This window comes from Zerene cesonia, chromosome 3, assembly GCF_012273895.1.
Source record: "Zerene cesonia ecotype Mississippi chromosome 3, Zerene_cesonia_1.1, whole genome shotgun sequence".
Taxonomy (NCBI): Eukaryota; Metazoa; Arthropoda; class Insecta; order Lepidoptera; family Pieridae; genus Zerene; species Zerene cesonia.
Genome location: NC_052104.1, coordinates 5384885 through 5403976, shown reverse-complemented (window position 1 = coordinate 5403976; position 19092 = coordinate 5384885). Strand labels below are relative to the sequence as shown.

General features: G+C 31.9%; 1 protein-coding gene across 1 annotated transcript; it reads right to left on the bottom strand.

Moving 5' to 3' along the window:
• Nucleotides 1-28: 28 nt before the first annotated feature.
• LOC119839487 lies at nt 29-16786 on the bottom strand. Its single transcript, XM_038365776.1, has 5 exons — nt 16566-16786; nt 1565-3025; nt 1166-1347; nt 864-1078; nt 29-755 (listed from the first exon to the last, which is right to left on the bottom strand). The coding sequence occupies exons 1-5, from the start codon at nt 16591-16593 to the stop codon at nt 527-529; spliced, it is 2115 nt and encodes a 704-aa protein (XP_038221704.1). The 5' UTR covers nt 16594-16786; the 3' UTR covers nt 29-526.
• Nucleotides 16787-19092: the final 2306 nt, after the last annotated feature.

Here is a 19092-nt window from a genome sequence, read left to right as displayed (position 1 = left end):
TTTTATTATTATGAATAAAATATAATGAAAACAATGAAATATTAGCAATTTATTGCACCGATTCAAAATATCATACATAAATTGATAGTTTTCAAATAAAATTAACACTTATATATTCATATTGCACACCGCTCACAGCTTTATTAGAAATAAATAGGAATGCTTCATTAACACATTCAAAAATACAAACATATCAAGGTAAAATAATATATATTAATTATAAAATTTCTAGACTTCTGGCCTCAAGAATATAATTTTACAGAATAAAATACTACATAATCTTACACCTAACTTAATCGAATTAAACATGGCGAAATATGGCAAGTTTAATTCTTAATATTCTATTGCTATTTCGTATATTACTCTTCGATCATCTAAGAAAATGACATCTGATCAATGGATTTATTTATAAATAGTTCATAACTAAAACTATCACAGTTGACTTAGGATTATGAATATCTCGTAACAGGTATTTTGATAACAATTCGTCCATAAGTTTAAATTTAACAGATATGCATACATCCTATCACTCCTGTAATCTCTCAACATTGCCACTGGCACCAGCAGATTCAACAATTACACCTGCGTTGCTTATTGATGTACCCCCATCATCGCTTCCCTTGTCCTCTCTACTGGTCGCTTCAGGAATCTTTTCGTTTGTACCTTCATCATCCACCTTTTCTGATGCCGTTTTACTTTTGTTTTTGTTTTTCTTAAATTGTTCTTCCATTTCTTTAAATTTTAAGGTTAGATATCTGTAACAAGAAACAAGCGAATCATTATTTTGTCAATATACGTATTTAATTTTCACCTCAAACATACAAGTTTACATATACATTCAGTTAATTATTAGGATTACTTACTTGTCAACTAAGGGTCCACTGTAGTCTTCGGGGAATTTCGGAGAATGCGGTAATATGAACTTGTAGAGACTCTCATTTAAAACATAAAGTTGAGCTGTAGAGGCGCATCGCACATTGAACCACCAGTCACACGTTAAAGCTGCCTGTGAAAATATTGTGCCGTTGGGGCACAAAAATGATGCTTGACCGCCGTTTAAATCGCAGTAATGCCATACCTGAGAAATAAATAAAAAGTTACAGTATGACACGAATAAAATACATAGGTAATAATAATAATATTATATAAGTACACGTAAACTTACTTGGCACCGCGTTTCAGGATCCGCAAAAAATCCTTTGTAGCGTTGTGTCTTACAGTCAAATTTAGTTGGTGGAATGACGGTTAAGATGGGATAATCTACACCTGGTCGACCCGGTGTACCGCCTTCATCGTCTGAATGTATTTGAAGTGGAAACTGTTGACTGCTTCCACCAGTTGGAAAATCTGATACAAGTTTCAATTGTATTGATTAGGCCATTCAAAATAAAATCCAGCATACATATCATTTATATAAATTCTATGATTTTATAAAGATAATAAATAACGGACTTAGAATACAGTACTGTACAAATAATTCAAAAGTATCCTTTAATATCTTCATTAAATTGTTTTGCAATTCAAATAAAGTTATTTAAAATAAAATTAATCCGAAACTACTCACCATCTAAATGTTGAGAGGGTGTATTTACGGGAGCTAAGTAATGTTCTTCATTAAATTCCACGCTATGTTGTGGTGAGTCTAAAGTAGATGGTGTTGGAGGTGCTGGTGTTGTTTTTATTATAACTTCTGGGGCCTCAAATGCTTTTGGAGTACTTAGAACTGGTGCTTCAACTTCATTTTGTTGTGCTTTTAATGTATTTAAAACCTGGAGTAATGTGGCTATTGAAGCACTGACATTATCTTTTGTTATTGGCTTAGGTATAGATTTATTTATCTGCAAAGAATTTAGAAGATCTGCTAAGCTCACAGTTTTTGTTTTCTCATTATGGGTAGGCTTAGATATGTAAGAGGGTTCTTCTAAAACATATTGATAATTAGGTTGTCTGTTAGGTATTTCTTCTGGAATTTGATCAAATTCGGGTACTCGTTCATGATACGATTGTGGTTTTATATGGGGACTTTCAGTAGCATGTACTTGCGAAGGTATTATTGGTCTAAAACCACCTTCAATTACAGGCTCTGCTAAAGTTACAACTGGCGTTTGCTTTTCGTAATACATTTCAGATATGGTTGTCGGAGGTCTCCTTGTCTTATATTGCTGATCATAATTCTGATAAGTATGTTGAGATTGGGTTGGTTTTGGTTTTATATACACGGATTCCTTGGGAATAACAACTGGATGATACTGTTGTCTGTTAACTTCGATTTCGTCTGTTTGGTCATGGAATTTTATAGGAGGTGTCTGTTCGTAAGGGACTAGCTTATATTTCGTAGCCTCTTCTTTTTCCGACAGATAATATTGTATGTTTGCGTCCTCATTTTGGTGCACGTTTAAATATGGCTTTCTGGTAGGTTGAGCAAATGGAACCCTAATTGAAGGTTTATTTGGTTTTACAATATATCTATCATAATTACGTTCTCCCTGGACACTGAAGCCAATTGGGACAGGATTAAAATTAGGATTTGTGTTTTCAGTCGGCTGATAAAATACGGGAATCATTTCTTTTAAGTATAGTTTTGTGGGATTCGCTGAAGCAATATTATGTTGGGTGAGGCGGTTACCTTGATATCTTGGAATATTTTTATGTCTGCCAAATGTATGAATAACTCTCTCATCTCTTTGGTTTGGTGCTATATTGCCCGTCTCTATAATATGTGCCTTTTCTACTTCTACAGATTTCGCCTCTTCCTGTCTTGTTAACGTAGGCGGTGTGGCAATGTCGTTGGCATAATAAAATGTCATGTATGGAATTAACCTTCGATATCTTTCGTTGATCCCAATCTTGGTAGAATTTATTTTCAAATCTCTTGTGGCTTTATATCTATTGGTTGCTGAGTTGTCCGATCTGTCTGTCATCATTTTGAAATCATTGAGTGTTTCTAGTTCCACGTGACTTACAATTTTAGTTTCTGGACTGTTTCCGTTTGATGAAATCGTAATTGATGTTATACTGGGGATGACTGAAACAAGTAAAAATATATTATTTGCGAAACGATCCACATCGCGAAATTCAACTCGACGCAACATGACAATCGGACCACAGCAAAATTCGGGTTATGGATCATTTACTGTGACTACACCATGATGTGGGCGATATTTTAACTAAACGATCATTATGTTACAGATACGAATTTTAGATCAATACAATTAGTAGCTTTTCCATTTACGTCAATGAAATAAAATTAAATAATATTAGTATTTTTTAAGCATTAATTTGAAATATTTAATGCAAGTAGGTACGCTCCTTTTAGCACAAATATTGAAGACTAGCGGTCCGCCCCGGCTTCGCCCGTGGTACATCTATAGCCAGATCCTGCTAAGATTATAAACGTTAAAGTTTTTAGGTATAGATGAATATATGGAAGTTTGTAAGGTGCTCTTTCACGCGAAAACAGTTTATCGACGCCCACTTCACAACGGGCCGTGCAGCAGAAATCGTAATATTTTAATTTCACCACAACTTCAAAACTAAACGTCCAATTATAATCATTCAAAGACCTAATATTATCAACATAAACTGTACTTATTGATGAAATAATTTATTTTGATAAGGATTAATAGCGTGAGTAAAATAAACGCGTTTAAATGTAGTCCAAAAAAATTCATGATTTTTAAATAAAAATGTGGTTGTTGTGCCTCACTCGACATAGATAGGTATGGTGTGTCGCGGACGTTTTTGTAGATATTTATAAGATCTACAATTAATTCTAACATTTTATGGTTCTATCTTTTGTAGTTTAGGCAGCGTACGCAAAATAAGTAACTTCATTGGTTGATTTTTTTCAGTTAATCGAAAATATCTTACGGAACCCTATTTTTTTTCAAAATAAAATATAGCCTATGTTACTCGTGGATTTTTAAAATCGGTCGAGTAGTTTTTGAGCCTATTCATTACAACCAAACAAACAAAGTTTTCCTCTTTATAATATTAGTGTAGACATAACATAAGCAAGCAAAGAGTGCAATAATTTGGAGTTGCTATAAGATGACCTCTAAGTTTTTGCCCTACAATCAATAACCTTCTCCTTCACAATGCTTCTGTCTCTTTCCATGATATAAAAATTTATCTATTGTTATGTATCTATAAGTGATTGAAATGTAATAGATGTTAAATATATATACATAAATTGTAGGCCGATATATCCAGAATTCAGATGTAGGGCTTAGTTGCAAGTGTTCGAGGGATTAAAGTATTATTAAAATTAAAGACGAAGAAGAATCTGTAAAGTTATTTTATTGTTTAACATCACCGTTACTATTATAATGTGTTAAATTATTCTAATGTTTCTGTTAATTGTTAGATTATGTTTAGTGGACTGCTACTCTTTGAGTTGAACGCCACCCGCAACCTATAGTATTGCTGACTAAGTTGTTCGGTGGTCATGAGAATTTAAATGAAAACGAAAAATGACGTGATGACATCACACATACAATGGAATAAATATGTAAACCTTTTACCCGTGTGTTCCTCTGTATGAAAAACGTCATCTAGCACTTACATTTTAGAATAAGATTTTCGAAGAGACTCAAAAAGATTAAACATAACCTGAATAATTAAATACAACAAACAATAGGTATTGGGTGCCATGATTTTTGATCTTGTAATGAAAAAAAATAAGTAGGTAAGTAGGTAAGCTTAAAATTTTGAATGTTTTCAATTGTGCCACAAAAACACGTCATTTTTTAATCAGTAATAACTACTTCATCAACATTTTAGTGTTTTTAGAAGTGAACTACTACTTCATCAACATTTTAATGTTTTAAGAAGTGAACTAATATAGATCCATATGCTGAGCACATTAGCAGTAATAATACTATACATGCTTAGGTAAATGTAAGGTGATAAAAATAATCAGTTATAATTTTAGAGCACTCTGAAGAAACACACTGCAAAGATCCGAATGTCGTCAAATAAAACTATTTTACCTGCATTTGCCAGTTGAAGATCAACTTACAGTATTTTTATGTCATCTTCGGCAAAGGTGCTGGTGGGTCGCCTGATTTAACATTTGCAGAGACGAAAGGTCGACTGCAGACCTTACGCCTTCAAATAGGAAAGGGATTAAGAAAGCATTGACGAGTGGAATAAAGGTAAGGAAAAGGATATGGGCCTCCAGTGAGTGTAACAAAATCAACGTGAATTCATAAAAATATTTCTAACACTACATTACATTCATAACATAATGAAAATATCACACAATATTTTGGTGGAGAATGGCGGAATTGAAAGCTTTGTCGGTTTTTTGGCAAGGTCTTATCGAATGTTGTTTTATAAAAAAATACAACCGTATCAAAATAAATCACATTATCATAGCTACCAATCATTTTTTCATTCATTTAATAATTAATTCATGCATTTTTATTTGATCAAAACATAACCTAATATTCTGCCACTGCTTGAAAATCCATAATAATTTCATTAAATTTGCATTCTTATTTGTTGTCTACAAGGAACTTGGAATATCGTGACCACTGTAAATGTCTTATTAGCCTCATGGCATTCAAATGTTGTTAGGTACTCGCTAAATTACGGACAAACGGATGTTTATTGTCTTCTAATCACTCACGACTGAGCTTTGGATATCGAAACCATATTTCAATCGAAATCTAAGTATAAATAAATTATATATGCATTCGCAAATAGACCATAAATGACAAATTTATCACATAAGCACTGATGAATTCAAGTCTGATGATGGAAAAATCATTAAATCTGATATTGGAAAATTGTTACAAATAATTAAATATATGTCTGCATTATATCAATTTTTTCAATTGGAGAGTACAGGTTCAGAACATGTAAAGGCCCTTTTTTAGAATTTGATGAACTATGATACAATTATGCATTCAACAAATAATATATTCAATTACCGTATCTACTTAAAGTAACCTATTGCACAAGTTTAATACTTAATATTTCCATCATAATATAATGCTTTTCTAATGAATTCTTAGGTGCTAGAAAGTTATGGATTGCTTAAGCGTTTAGACGAACGAAAGTTATCTATACATATTTTATATAAAACTATTTATATGTATAGATTACGTCGGATATAACTATGTTTATATCTTAAATTAACGTAACATTGCTTAATAACATGTTAATACTTGAAAATATTAATTTATTTTGGTGTTTTATTTTAATTTAATTCTACAAAATATAAATATTGTAATGATAAAACACTGTTTCTTATGTTTTGCTTAACGTACTCTATATTTGCTTTGATTTATTAATATTATTCGAAAATCTACTTATAAGCACACAAATTGATTAAAATTATGTGTAACCGAAATTTTTTTAATTTTGTACTTTTCGAAGAAATCAAATTTCAAAAATTCCATGCGGTTGTATGTGGTAGTCGAGCACGCTTCGGCACGAATTGGGCCAGCTCGCACCGGGGAAGTGCCACACCCCCACAGGGGACCGGCGTGTAACAGCATTCTGCTGTGCTTCGTTTGGAAAGTGGGGGAGCCGGATGCCCATATCCTCTTCCTTACCTTTCCCAGTCCTTTCCTTTATTCCTCTCTTCAATCCTTTCCTAATCCCTTTCCAAGATGCAGTCGGCAATTCATTTGAAGAGGCGTCAGGTCTGTATTCGACCTTACACCTCCCCAAATGTTCATGGGCGGTGGTAGCGCTTACTTACTATCAGGCGACCCACCACCTCCATTGTCGACTATGACTATGACAAAAAAAAGCGGAATATGAGAAGATAAGCTATATAGGTCCTGAGCAAGAAATAAGTATCTATAAATACCTACGTATATATTAAAACCAAGTATAGATATTAACTCGTATCTTTTTTATTATTTTTTTTTTTATTTAATCTTAACGAAAATTGATCTTCTCTTTTCAAACTACGAGGCTGAGGAAGCAAAAATTTGTCACGTTCAGAGTCGTATAGATAATTTACATTTAGTGTCATAAAACGTGATTGTCGCTCAGATTCACCCAAATTATAGAAAGCAGTCATTACAGTGAAAGCGAAACGCGTCCACCAAGTGACGCCAAAAGTGATTACATAAGCGTCGTGTTTACTGATTAGGTGAGATTGTATGGCCACGCTTAAACGGTCACGAATAAGATTATCATGTATCCGAAATGTTATGATTCGGAATTCGAAAAAAATTGGCTTGCATTACTGGATTATATTATGTAACATATGAATATGGATGTCAGTACTAATTCAACAATTATCTCATCTTGACATGAAAATGTAATAAGTAGATATTGGATAGATAATTCAGTCATGTTTTTTGGCCTGTTTTAAGTATAGACCATCCAGCTATTTATTAATCACAACACATGGAACAATGAAATCGCCTCTAAATCGTGTACTATATATAGAGATATAAAACTGAGAGCGTAACATGCATTATTATGCTATCCACTCGCTTGTATACAACAATTACGACATAAAGTTGTTAATCCAGTAACAAATATGTAATGACTAATACAAGTTAAGCAATAACTGAAGTCCTGGCTAGGGAGCTCCATGCTCTATATCTTACATTGACTTTCGAAAGCTCAAAGATAACCTCGAGATTTGCAATGCTCTGGCATCGACTGTCGCAACCTTAGTATGCAGTGTTTATGTTATCATAGCCTTTCTCCACAGAATTTGCATTTTTCTTATTCGTCCAATAGAGAAATGTAATTCACTCTACCTCTGCACACCTCGCCGTTTGATAAGATATTTTTATAAATCATAAGGCTTTGAATTTCGAACCTATAAAAACAATATACTTACCTAGTATACTATAAAAATTTAAAACCTAATGCTCATCCCTATTTCACGATAGCAATATGTATAGGAGATAACTATTGAGATACAAGTGAGCGAATCCACAGGTATTTTGAAAAATATTCGCTGTTGATGCTTGTTATTTGTTAGCTCCCACAAGAAAATGTAAATTTCTTGATTAACTCAACGACCAATAAATTAATGTAAGGTGCTACTTATCCACAAATGGCTCGATCTTCACAAGTACCTATAATATATATCCACTGATATGGCACTCATTGAATGTTGCAAATGGATTTAAAATTCTTATAAAGATACATATTTCATGTGCACTAACTTAAGTTGCAGACTTAAATTATAATTAATTAATTTTGATAGAAAAATACGACCAAAGAAATATTGAAGCGTTTTCTACGAATGGATTAATCCACTATTAGGACATAATACGTAGGTCCTTAGTACTTAGTATCTGTGGTAAGACCCCAGATACCAGACCAGACCAAGGCCTATATAAATATAAATATCTTAAAAATTTTAGCCACCTAATTCAAAGTTACTTTAATAACGTGGCTTATAGGTATTTTTATGTTCTTCTTAAATATTGTGAATCAATATATTCATACACTTATATAAAAAAGTGACGTTAATGTCGCTGTTAATTATAAATGATTTTTTTAATGTTTTCTTTCTTTTGTACATTCGTTTTGAAGAGTTAAATAAAATTATGACCTTGTGCAAACGTTATCTAATACGAAACCAATACATTATGAATTCAATTAAATTGACAACCTTCTACTTTTTGTAATCGCCTAATTGTTAATGGACTTGTGTCACAAACAGAATTTAATATACTCAGATTTTTTTAAATTCTAATCATTGCAACAAATATTAACTGGGTCAAGGAAGTTATTCGCTTATGGATAGGTAGTATGTATGGATAATTTATTTATATAAAACAAATAGAAACATGATAAACCTAATCTAAGAATAATTTTAGAAGGAGAGTCAAGCACGCTTCTACACGAATTGAATCAGGGAAGGCCCTACACGTCCACAGAAGCTCGGCGTAAATTTGTAGGTAGTATGCTACTGTGTTTCGTTAAATTAGGGTGCCGTATGTAGGTATCCTTTTCCTCACACTTCCCATTCTAAATTTACCCCTTAAAAGCGGCCGTCTCACTTGAAGCGGCCTTACCTCTGCAACTGCAAATGAGGACCGTATTTTATGTATTTTTGTTCGCTTTGTCTTTACTTTAGTTTAGTTAAATAGTACCATCAATAAAATGCTAAAGCCTTTAAGTTATTAAATTTACCTAAAGTAAAGTAGTAAATTAGACTTGGTGGTTTATCATAACCTTATCGCATGGTCATTTCTTCATTTGACCTTCACGCATCATTTTAACAGTACCTACATAATGAATTGATAGCTGCAAATAGTCTATAATTAAACTACATGTAGGCTACTGTTTCTTCATCGTTATTCATTGTCGTGATGAAACGCTATTCTTTTTTTATACTTTGTACACAGTTATTAACCTCTAAAAATCTGATATTTGCATGTACATTGCAACAGTGTATTTGTTTACAATGGAATCGAAAAAATTCTTGAAGCATCAAATCGTTTTATCGTGAAATTTCTCATGCATAACATTAACGTGCTAGCGGATGAGTAGGTGTTGGTAAGTTTTAGCAATTTAATGCATGATCCATGAGACTTAAATGTATGTAGTTACTACTATCTAATAATCTTCTGCCGATACATCCTTTACTGTTTTATAATTGTTTACAAAAGAATTGATTACCTTATATGAAAGAATGGATCTCTTTTATTACAAATCAAATTAAAACGGGCATCCGCTTTAATCTGAAAGAGATCATGATCTAGGGATTAGGCTCCCTGCAGATATCTATAATATTATAAACGTGATGGTTGAGGAATATGCATTTCGATTATGAGATGACTAAAGCAAGGATTTGTTTCTTTTTCATGGAAAACTACTCGACGGAATGTGATGATACTTGCAGTGATGTAATTTTTTTCCAAAATAACATAGATGCTGAAGAAATACATGCTTTTGCCCACAGGTTCGTTCGTAATTCCAGTTATTCACGCCATATATCACAACTAGGTAATATATTTAATTACGAATAACGTAAACAAGGTAACATGTAATCATGACAATTTATCGCCTAGCATTTATAACAGTAGTAAATAATAGTCAAGGGAGGGACCCAGGAGAGCGGCAAGCTGTCGTCAAGCTTGGTGGCTCTGTTGCAACCAGCAAGTGGGTCAGCGTGACTGTCACCGCTAAGAAAATGTCCGTTCTGCCTTTATCTGATACACATTACACGAGACTAACTAGTTTAATCCACTTAGACGGTTCATGACTTTTTTGGTTAACATACAAAAATAGACAAGTTTACTTAAATATTGAGTAAAGAATCGATTTTTGTTTACCTATTTTATTATAGATAGTAACTAGATTATTATCCGAAGATTCGATTAACCCTAGTTAATAATATTAAAAAGAAGGATGAAATCCATCATTTATATATTATTAATGTTTTTTTACCAATTTTATGATAATGTGCGTGCTATGTCGGAATATTTCATATTGTGTTATATCAGCTACGCAAGCAGAACTATTAATAATTGCCTTACCTACAAAATTATTATTCTTCGTACTATATAATTAGGTACTATTATTTAAAATCCTACACAACATTAAAACCTTCCTTTTCCAATAAATAAGAATCTTTAAAGTCGGTTTAAAACACAAATGGAGCATGAATCCAAAAAAAATGTGTCTGTTTGTTTTTACGCGGTAATCTTCAGAACTACTGGACGGATTTGAATGATTTTTTTTTTTGTATAGTCTGGGCAACGTATAGGCTATAATTTATTTTGGAAACTGTAACACCTGATGGAGAACCACAACAGACTACCTAAACCGTAAGATATATAAAAAATATGCCATACCAAAAAATTGTTACACGTAATGAGCATTTCCTGCTGTGAGTATAAATTTGAATTTCTGGAACTCCAAGAACACAGCTACACTATAACATCTATACATGGTCTTATCAAAAATTGTTCTTAATTGTAATTTTCTGTTGCCTTATAAATATTTTAAATTTGGAACCACCGATGTGGAACTCCAAGAGCCCAGCTACACTATAACATAAATAGAAATTCAGAAAGAAAAATATTATACACATGCTTGAACCTAATATTATTGTAATCCTCTAGTTTGTTCACGTTCAGTTCAGTTCACAAGTGTCGCGGGAACTATCTAGTATAAAATAAATCATACAATAGTATAACTTCTCGATACGACTATTCAATTCCTTTAGTCCCTTAGAATGGTAATTTATTTGTGTAATTATTAAGTTATCTACGTATTGTTCACAGGCAAGGTGAATATCTACAGTTGACATGACATTGTACTACACCGTGGGAACATTAACGCGTTTAGCACAATATAAGCGATCATTACCTATGTACATAGGTACTTCTAAGAACATTGACAATATGTATGCATAAATATCTAGCGAAGCTCTATTCAGTTCTACGCCAATTTAAATTAATCTATCTATAAGAATATATCGCATCACTGCTTCATTCATTCGTCATCAAACGGGATAGCGGCCCAGCGTCTGCTTATTAGATAAGTATAATAAAAATCAACCATTTATGTGTGTGATTGTGTAACAAATAAATTAATATCATAGATTAGTCAAAATTCTAAAATAATATGCATTTCACATGACACATGATCTATAACGTTGTGAAACATAAGTAATTCATGTAAATTGTATGTAATGTAAACGTAATTTATGCAACTATATTCGTTACATTTGCAATTTACACAACTACATTTTAATTTTAAGCAATACTATCTATTGACCGCGGCTTCGCATGCGTTAAATTCGGAGTTGGTTAATAGATGTTATTATACACATAACCTTCCCCTTGAATCACTATCTATTAACAAAAGGCCCATCAAAATCCGTTACGTCGTTTTAAAGATTTAAGCATACAGGCCCGTTTCCTTTTCCTCACCCGTCCCAGTCCATTCCTTCTTTCCAGTCGTTAATCCTTTCCTTTTCCCTTACCCCATAAAAAGCGGGCAGCGCATTCACGAAGGTACTACCTTTGCGAATGTTTATGGGCGGTGGTGATCGCTTACCATCAGGCGAACCACCAGCTCAGCTGCCCGCTATGACAAAAAAAAAAAAAAAAAAAACATAGGGACATAGAGAAAAACAGAGAAAGCAACTTTTAAACGTTTTATATTATGTAGTGATGATCAAAAAGGCTTTTTTGTAAGACTCCTGTATAAACCAACTATCTGTAAGTAAGTACAATAGGTACACGACGAGAAATTATTGTAAATGTTTAAATACTTTTGAACTAAATCGTACTTGCCACTAATTAAGACAGCCTCCAGTACTTTGATATTTAGATATTTAGGCTTAAGTTATTGCACTAAGAAGAACTGAAACATTTAATGGGTAAAAAGGCCGCTAAACAGACAATAGTAGTCATATATATTTATGATAATAGTCAGAATACTTCTAACATTTACACGGCAGTAATACCACAGAATAATAAATGCAAGTAGTAATACCTACATAATTACATATCGATTATGATAGATTATATATGATATGATAGAACTTATGAAAGAATTACAAACTTATATTCGCTAGGTAGATATAACAGGAACTGAATATATACTTTCATTTAATATATCGTAGTAATATAGAGGCTTATCAAGTATAATAGTATTAAAATTATGTTCCGAAATAGTACCTGCTTCTCTATTCAGTGTGCTGAATTTCAAATGCTCCCAGATGATCATGATTTCTCAAGACCTATTGCGACTGCAACTTGTCATAATCAATAATATAACAGTGTGTTTAACTATCTAGGAAGAATGTTATAACTGATGTAAATTCTTTGTAACCAGTCAACTCATAACTAATTTACCTACTTATCAAATCTTTCGTTACGCTATTGAAGAAAAAATGCACAGATTATTAAATAATAAAAGTGGTCCTACGAGGAAATAACGGACTATATGTAGTATGTACCTAACCTACCCAATTAATTACTCACGCAATTGATATATGAGTTTAAATTTCATTGAGAGTAATAACCAGAAAAGGCACTGTGCATTCGAGGACAGCAACTGTTTATGTTGCACATGCGGCCTGTTGCATATGCATGATCTCCGTAAAAACCGGCCAATACGAGGCATTGAGAGGAAACTGCAACTTGGTCTACGTTAACACGCTTTTTATAAACCCCAGGTATAGCAAACTGCTCCCAATAAACATACCTACAACTCGGGACTTGTTGTATAATGTAACGTATATTTACAGTAAGAAATTTATACATTTTTTGCTATTTTTGTGTGAATTTGATAAATTAATAAATTATAAACATTTATATATATTTCTTTCTGATCTGCATTCATACCGTATTGATTATGATTTCTTAATATCCTTTTTTAAGATGAGAGACCTATTATAATAAATTGTACACAAACTGTAGACATATTTAACAATTATAGGTAGCTACTATCTGCTCTTTGACCTTCACTTTCAGACTGAAATATTTGCAACGTGACCAGGAAGTAAATTATGTATCACACCGACCACTGTATTTACTTTGTACAATTAAAAATAGTTGTACGCCAATTATGCTTATATTCAAACCTTAAACGAATCAGAACAATAAAAAAAATCGTAATGCAAGTATAAAAACTAAATATAATATGGAATCAAATTATATTGTTTATATTTTTTTAACCTTGAATTCAACAAATAATTCAGCTATTGGTACTTAATATTATAAATATTTTTTAACTTATAAATACAGAGAATATGAAAACCCATGGAATTTTATCGCAAAGAACCACAAGATTCACCATTAAAATCTATTTTACTTTTTTTTTGTCATTGTGCCTTTTTAACAGACGTTCCCAAAGCGACGCGTGACGAATGTTTTGTTCATAGCGTATGTTTATTTTTTACCCATGAGTTTTTTCGGGTAGACTCTAAGTAGCTAAATAACAGAAGGAAGCAAGCAATGCAAATGGTTAATTAGGTTAACTTCTACTAGTGGACGCACATACGGGTTTCAATAATAATTGACACTATTTTATTTCAAGTGCAATCAACTAAGTGAAACTATTAGAACGAGTTTAGCTGTCTTATAGAACAGGTCGGTGAGAGTGCAGGAAGACCAAGTAAAAAGATGCAAAGCGATTACTAACATAGTTAGATACATGGAGGTAATACAGGATTAGAAAATAATAAGCAGTTTTTAACTTTCTCGACTATCAAATATTTAGAATGGTTTCCAATCGTGCAATATCAATAAAATATTATATAACATAATTAGGTATAATATGCAAATTATCATTGGTGAAATTTTAATCAAAAATTAATTTATTTAATATACAATAAATGATTCGTCAAACAAGAACTTTACATTAAACATTGAATGAAAGTTTAAACACACATATGACCACTTATTCATCACTATCATTATATAAAGTCCGTATTTCGGACTATTATAACTTTATTTTATGACTTTTTTTAATAATTTATTTTTAAATCCATAAAGAAAAATTTAAGCTAAGTTAATAGACAACAAAAATCTAAATTAAATGATTGAAATGTTGTAATTACATTGAACGGATATATATCATTCAACCAACTCCCTTATTAAGTTATAGAAACCAGAGTATCGAAAATGTTTATTTATGAAGAATCTAAAGAAAATTAGGTATCTAAACCGATAACTACACTAATGCAACTGCGCAGCTACAAAGAGTGTTGTAAGGCACATGCCAAATGTTTATGCAAGTTGCAGTGACTGCGATTTGCATCTACTTTTATTCGTTATTTACTGAAACATCTAGACGATTCTTTTTTGTATGCTGGTGCACCCATGTGGTCCCATTTAAATTTGGTCTAGTTTTGACAATTTGAAGGCGGTTTGATTTTTCATTAAAAACAATTATCATATACTACGTGAGACAAACTGTGTCGCACATTGCATCGTAACAAACTGGTCGATGGTCATCGCCGAAGGTTGCCGGGGTCGATACTGTCATCAGTGAAAGTGCACTATGCGTGCTTAATGATACATCGTACCGCAATCATTTGAATCAATGTCCATCGCCTATTAATTATTTTGCGTTATGCAGGTACCATTTAAATTGTTATATAAAACATTAATATTGTTTATGAAGTATCTACCTACACACATATAACTGTAACATCGTTACGTCTCTAAGGTAGAGACGAATAACAATCACAAAAAAGATAATACCCATTAACTACGAGTCATCTGAATTATATAATTCATTGCGTTATTCGCATTAACTGTTCATCTATAGCGATCAATAATATTATATTGACACAAGTAAAAGTATGTTATGTTAAAAGTAATTTGATTTCAACACACAATGATCACTAATCGAATTGGATAACATATCAAACATTATTTTATTTTAATAATTGAACAGAATGCGTGGAGAACGAGTGGACCGGTACTTTTATTGCTCTAATTTTGATTACCTATACCTACGTGCGTCGATACGGTTTGGTAATTCATTAAATTAATTATCTGTGCAAATTTTGTTTTGATATCTCGCAAATATTATGTATAACACAATTTTAAAAAAGTTAAAATCGCGATATTTTTGTTTATTTTCAGCATCTTGTATACCATAGACATATCTCGTCAAAAAGTTTGAATCACTTAATTTGTAAAAAAAAGATCTCAACACGTCAATCAATCTTTTTAGTTAAAAATTTTAAAAGTTAAGAAACTTAAAGTATACTTTCTACAAATCTATGATATTTGCAATGAAATAAATAAATAAATGGGTAGATTTGTTTGACGCCATATAACTTTTTAACTAAGTATAAGGCGAGTGTCATATTTCCCATATAAACTACTAAGCATCAAATGTCACCCAAAATTAAACTAAAAATACGTTTATAGTTGAACAAAAGTATGTTTATAATTATGATATTTGGAGTAAAAAGAAACAAGACGCAATTTGCGATAAAAAGAAATCTGGTACAAGGTTAGGCACAGTTAGGTATTACAATTAAGCATCTATTATAATAATTGTATTAAAATAAAGTAATTGATACTTGCCATAAAATTATAATTATATAATATAACAATAAAAAATAAATAAAAAAGCCCCTCATGTTGTTATGTTAGTATCAGCCCAAAAATATACGTACCTATTAGTGAATCAAATAGCACCATTTAATAGGGACTTCAACAATTAATACAAAAATCTTCTCTCTTAATACAATAAATCTGACATTTAATTCTTTCAGATAAGCTTTATTGTTACGGCTTATCAAAATTTTTATATTACGCGATCTGACATTGGACTTGGTTTCATTTTATTGTTGATTCCTATACCTGAAGGTCGGTGTAGAAAGGAATAATATATTTTGTTGAAATATAACTGAGATTTTGATCGCTATCATTCGTAATTAGTAGACCATGTAGCATGACTACTGAAATCGATATCTTTATTTTGATTGATGCAATTTTAATTAAATCATTAAGTACCTTTACTATGTAATATCATGTTTCCAAATTTTTATATGACTAACTAAAAAAAAACAATTTTTATTCTTTAAAATAAATATTATCATAATAAAACCATTACAAACTTTTAAAAATAATTTAATTTATAATGGCACTTACCGCATAGTATTAGCGTCCAAAGCTTCATTGTGATCGTGTAAATCCAACATTCAAATGAAAAATAGTTTTATTATATATCCGTAAATGTCCGCCGAGCGAACTAATTCACGCGCATGCGTTTAACGTGGTTCACGTTACGAATAACTTTGAGAATAAACTTAAGCTACGGTTGTCGGTAAGTGGTAAGGCTGTGCCGGACAACTCCCTACATTTTATTTCTGTATAAAACCACTCATATGAACGGTGTGATACTACGATCACACCGTTCATATGAGTGGTCACACAGGCACCTACTATTCTAACACAACCTGTAATATTTTGTATCATATCGTAACTACCTCACGTTTTTAATCAATAATTTTTAAAAAATAATTTTAAACACATGTGAATCACAAGTCGGGGTCCGACTTGTACAAAACTACAATGAAAATTTATCACATACCTATAGAAATAATGTTCATAATTTTCAACAAAAGAATTTAAATAGAGATAATATATTGTTGGATTTCCTTAGTGTAGATAAGAATACCTATATATACTGCCATATACAAGTACAAATATTCAAAAGGACTTCCCACGTTTAATTATCGGACAATGACAACAATATGAAATATGAATTGGTATTGTTAGAAGATGGGTTACGAATAATGCTGAGATTTTCAAAACGTTACTTTGAAAATAACAGGTTTCTTTCTAATATTGTTAATGTTTATATTTTCTATATTACTGTTAATCTTAATATTACTGAATTTATCACATATAATTATATCTTACTATAATTTCGCCAACGGCTTTGTCCTCGAAGTCAAAGCACAAGAAAACACGATGGACAGGTAGTCTCAGCATCTTAGGGTTGTTTTGTGATTTCCGGAATAAAAACTATCCTATGTCCTTACTCGGGTCCCAAACTATATCTGTACCAATTCCATTTGAAATAGTTCAGTTCTCTAGGCGTGAAACACAAACAGACTTGCACTAATAGTAGGAATTGTTCATGTAAGTCTTACCTCTTGATGATATTTGCATAAGAAAATTTGTGAATTGGTGTAAGGGTAAAAACTGATGCCTAACATCTTTTGTAATTTATCATTGACTTAGGTTTTCAAAAAACGCATCACTCCAAATAATACTTTAAAAAAAAATTCATCTGCCTGATACAAAATCCTATTTAATATTATTAATGCGAAAGATTATAGATGTGTGTGTGTTTGTTGCGCTTTCATGCAAAAACTACTGAACCGTTTGCAATAAAATTTGGTACGTAGACAGCTGGACAACTGAAATAACATACAGGTAACTTTTTATCCCGATATACCTAGGGGATACGGACTTACGCGGGTGAAACCGCGGTGCGCAGCTAGTAATGTATATAAATTAAATTGATAGACTGTATTGTATAGAGTATAAACAATAGTTTCCACGAGATCGGAGTAGGAGCTCACGATACAAAATATTAGCATAATATGTAATTGTACTTACTTATATAACGTAATGATTTTCAGATAATGTCAACTAGATACCGTCTTTGGGTACCCATGGTTCGATGCTTCATATTTACGGCGCTGTTAGATAAGTACATGCCAATTTTCACATTAAATAGATCAATAAAAATAACACAAGATGAGCCACTAAAATATGATTGTGTTATATGTACCCAATAATTTTAATCTGGTTTATCTCTATACACTTGTATAAAATTCTCGTGTCACAATGTTAGTTGCTATACTTCTCCGAAACGGCTGGACCGATTCAACTTATACTATTATATTTGAAAAAAATATTTTTAGGTGTGTCCATGTTAAGCAGTTACATGTATCCATATGTACACCGCGAGATAAAAAATAGATTCCAAAAAATTTCATTAAATATGTCATTGGAGAGATGTTATGTGGTTTTCACTGAAATAAAGTTTTAGAGATATACGCATATAAAGTAAAATTAAATGTAGTAAATTCTAATAATATATAATAATAAATTCTATAAACGAAAAAGAGACTTTATTTTTTACATTCTGCACCGAGAACCTTTTTTTATTTTAACATTTATGTTAACATTAAAATCGGAAATGTCGGTAGTCAGATAAATTATGCATAATAAATGAATAATCGATCAAGTGCAAGTCAGACTCGCGATACTAAGGTTACAATTAGCTAAATATTAACTGCAACCCAAGTCACCAATTGTTGGCAACACCGAGTGAAGCTACCGAGCTAAGCGGTGGCGCACGCGTGTCACTTTTGCTCGAGACTTCTAGGCGTGCGTTTGCGTTTAAGAATCACCGTGCCTTTTGTCGTCTACCGTCAGATTAATTGATTATATATATATTAATGATATGGATATTTGCGTTTAATTTCTAACATCAGAAGTGGGATACAGTTTGATTTGTTCAAAATTATTTACTTTCTTCTCACGCCCTTCTTCCAGACCAATAAATAAGTAGTAAATTTTGTAGATTTCTTTTAATAATGGGTAAAAAAGACAAAAATAAACGCAAACGCAGAACAAAGCGCGCTAGATACGTTTCAAG